The sequence below is a fragment of the Denticeps clupeoides genome, chromosome 7 (assembly GCF_900700375.1).
Source record: "Denticeps clupeoides chromosome 7, fDenClu1.1, whole genome shotgun sequence".
In the NCBI taxonomy this organism is placed as follows: Eukaryota; Metazoa; Chordata; class Actinopteri; order Clupeiformes; family Denticipitidae; genus Denticeps; species Denticeps clupeoides.
Window position 1 is genome coordinate 19,889,019 of NC_041713.1, and position 3,394 is coordinate 19,892,412.

The window sequence follows — 3,394 nt, forward strand, 5'->3', positions numbered from 1 at the left end:
ATAAATATTAACCTCAACTACTAATACGTATTATTGGTAATGTTTTGTTGTAGTTATTGTTATATAAAGAGTTGTGATTATCGTTCATACTATTAATTAAAGTCGTCTATTACTTCAAATAGCGTAAATCAGGCATTTACATGGTTTTGTAATTGTAACTTTCTTTTTCATGTTCATTTCATTCAGATCTGCGGCACATGAACCGGAGCGCTGATAAACAAGAGAGGACAAATAAAAGTTTAAAAGTGCATATTTATTACACCAGCATGCTGCACTCAAGTCGTACAAAAGTCATGCAGCACCGGACTCTCCATCAATCTGGATAAAAAGTGCGACGTTCGGAACACTGGCCACCCCACTCCACTCCACCCGGGACGCACGCCGACTCGGGGTTCAAAAACAGCCACATGCACGTCACGAAGTCCGAGGTACAAACGTGTACACGTGTCTGTCACGGCAGCAAGACGCGTTGGAAACGTGCAGGTCTCTCCGGTAAAACGTAGAACCGATATTGGAATATTGATCATTCATAAAGACGACGGCGCATTCACAGATTTCACACGTTTCTTCATATCGACACGGCAACTGGCGCCGGTTTCCAAAGTTGGTGCCACGGAAGGAGCCGAGAGAGTTTGCGTCCGACAGTGGCCGGTCGGGTTAGCTCAGTCCGATCATCACCGCCTCCACGTCCTTCGAGGGTCTGCGCTCCCTCACCAGGAAGTTGATCATGCTCTCGGACTTGATCATCAGGTTGCAGCCGAGGAAGAAGATCCCGAACATGACCGTGAGCGACAGCACGCACAGCACGGCGATCTGCACGGCGCGCGTCACGAACAGCTTGCGCTCGTCCGGCACCAGGGACCCACCGCCGCCGGGGACGCCGGGGACACCGCCGCCGCCGTCGCTGGTGGCCACGATGTCGCTGGCGTTGCCCGCGCAGCAGCGCACCAGCGTGTCCGTGAGGTCGCTGCTGCTGTTGAGCAGGGCTCCGTGCGTCAGGAGCGCCGTGCGGTTGAAGAACGTGCCGTTCATGATCCTCACTGCGAGCCGGAGGTCCTCATGTGGGCCGGGAGGTAGCGAGCTGAGAATGTTCCTCGAGGAAAGTTATATATCTAGAGAGAGAGAGAGAGAGAGAGTTGGGGTGCGGGGAGGAGACACCTGTAACGCCACCCTCTCCAAAGCGTCTCCCGCGCTGTATGTCCGTCATAATGAGATAACGGTCTCTCCTCTCCACCTCTCCTCACCTGCACCCTCCCGCGCACTTCCTCTCTCTCTCTCCCACACACACACACACACACACACACACACTGCTCTGATCAGTTACATCTTTACATTTACAAACGTTAATGAAAGGCTGGAGGCAGGTCAGATGACAGAGTTGGCAATGGAGCTTTTGTCAAATATTCAATTCACACATTGCTTCTTACTTATTTAATTGTGAGTTTATTATACACATCCATCTCCTTATATGGTCACATAATGCAGCCGGCACTGCGAAGGAGCCACATTGAGCCAGAGCTGCTGAAAATGCTCGCAGCCCCTGCATGCACGTCGTTCAATAAATGTTAGCACACATGAATAAGCTGAACATGTAATGTCATGTAAATGACGTGTTTTTCGAAGTTCACACCATGCTACGTTTGTGGGGCGTGGTCAGTCAAGTTACTGATGTGCACAGCTGATTATATCAGTCCCCACGCATAAGATATTTCTGGGTGCAGCTACACCCCTCCAGGACGGCCATGTAGCAGTGTGTAGAGGATCGTGCACCATTCCTCTCTCATGCTGCTGTTCATCGCCCGCGTTGAGACGGAGAGACACCAGCCTGCAGCTCAGTCCGTGACTCCACATTGGTGAATTCTGGATCGCTTGGTTTGTTGCTCTACAAACAAAAAGGTGGCAAAGTGTATTGTGAATTCATGGACATTGAATAATGCTTTCCCAGAATAGTCAATCATGTCAGGTCCTTCAGATTTGATGATACAGGACGAGCCACGGCTTCCTTTTGAGAACGTCTCACCACCTTCGTCTCCTTCGGACATCTGAGGCGGATGCCGGGCAGCGGAAAGGCTTTCATCATTGGCTAAAGCCACTCAGAAGTCCTTTGAGGCAGACATGCTCTAATCAGTGTCCATCAGCGCTCAAAACACATCCAGGAGCAAATCTGGAACTGAAATGAAGTGATTTGTGTTTTGACATTGATTTCCAAACCCAATTACGTTTGGACTCACATTTGTAAAATTACGAAAATCCTAACTACATTGCTATGTTGTTGCAGGACACAGACACTAACAGTGCAGGAGAAGCTGAAGAATTGACTAAAGTGCACAGAAATGCTGGGTTGGCATACTGGTCTGTGTCAGAGGTCAGAGGTCAGCGACCTGACTCAGACGCCTAGTTTATTCCACAGAACATCTTTAGATCATAAATCATCGTCTCAAAACACATTGGAAGGAATTCCACTTGTCACAGTTCATGTGCAAACGGACCCTGTAAGACACGCAGATGTACTTCTCTCTTACTGGGAGAGGGAGTTCTGCACAAGGCGACCGATGCGCGCCACTTTGCCACGAACATATATCTGGCTCATGGGTTAGACTCAAAATACAGGATGCACGACAAAAGGTCCAAATGCTGTTCGGTACAAGGCAAAGCAAGTCGTGCTCAATGTCGATCAGTATTAGGATGACGCTTGTTATTCAGATTTTTTTACTTACCCGTGCATTGGTATTTTTTTTCAACTAATTATTTAAAGAAAAAATATATATAAAAATGTCTTCCCAGCTGTTCTAGGAAAGCAGATAGATCTTCTTCCAAGGAAACTTCCAAGCATCTCTGCTGTGTTGCACCGTACACCGTCTTATACACTGTATTATATTGGTGTTAAAAAAGTCAGTCAATTTGGTGTCTTAAAATAACAATCATCTGATAATCCACCCAGCCACACCTGAATAAATAAAAAAACAGATTTATTAATTTAAAGACACGCGTGCATGGCAAGAAATGTTGAAATGTGGAACAGTGCAATATGGGAAAATGATTGGCCAAAAATCACCTCTTCATCCCTCACTGTCACAATGGGCTGGACATGGCGACGAAGGAGGACGCATACGCACGACGTCACAGGACAGGGGTTTAATATATGATGCACGCAACAAGGGAACATCACCACGCAATGACCTGATGGTGAAGAGACATGAACAGGATAGTTTTATACAATGAAACACAGGTGATAAGAATCAGGGAACATTACACAGGATGAACAAGATGAACTCCGGATCCGGAGTAACCCCTGTCGGACCGGATCATGACAGTACCCCCCCCTCAAAGGCACAACCTCCGGAAGTGCCCCACAAAACTGTCCATGAAAGGGGGGAAGGAAGTCCATAAGGAC

The 3,394-nt window shown here is 47.7% G+C and overlaps 1 protein-coding gene across 1 annotated transcript; it reads right to left on the bottom strand.

Moving 5' to 3' along the window:
- Positions 1 to 232: 232 nt before the first annotated feature.
- Positions 233 to 1,213, bottom strand: rprml (reprimo-like). The gene has a single exon (XM_028987202.1). It carries the CDS (start codon positions 1,030 to 1,032, stop codon positions 658 to 660), a length of 375 nt encoding a protein of 124 aa, XP_028843035.1. The 5' UTR covers positions 1,033 to 1,213; the 3' UTR covers positions 233 to 657.
- Between the last annotated feature and the right edge of the window lie 2,181 nt (positions 1,214 to 3,394).

Bases quoted from the DNA above. Each gene is read 5' to 3' on its own strand.
- rprml (XM_028987202.1), bottom strand. From the start codon at position 1,032: ATGAACGGCACGTTCTTCAACCGCACGGCGCTCCTGACGCACGGAGCC.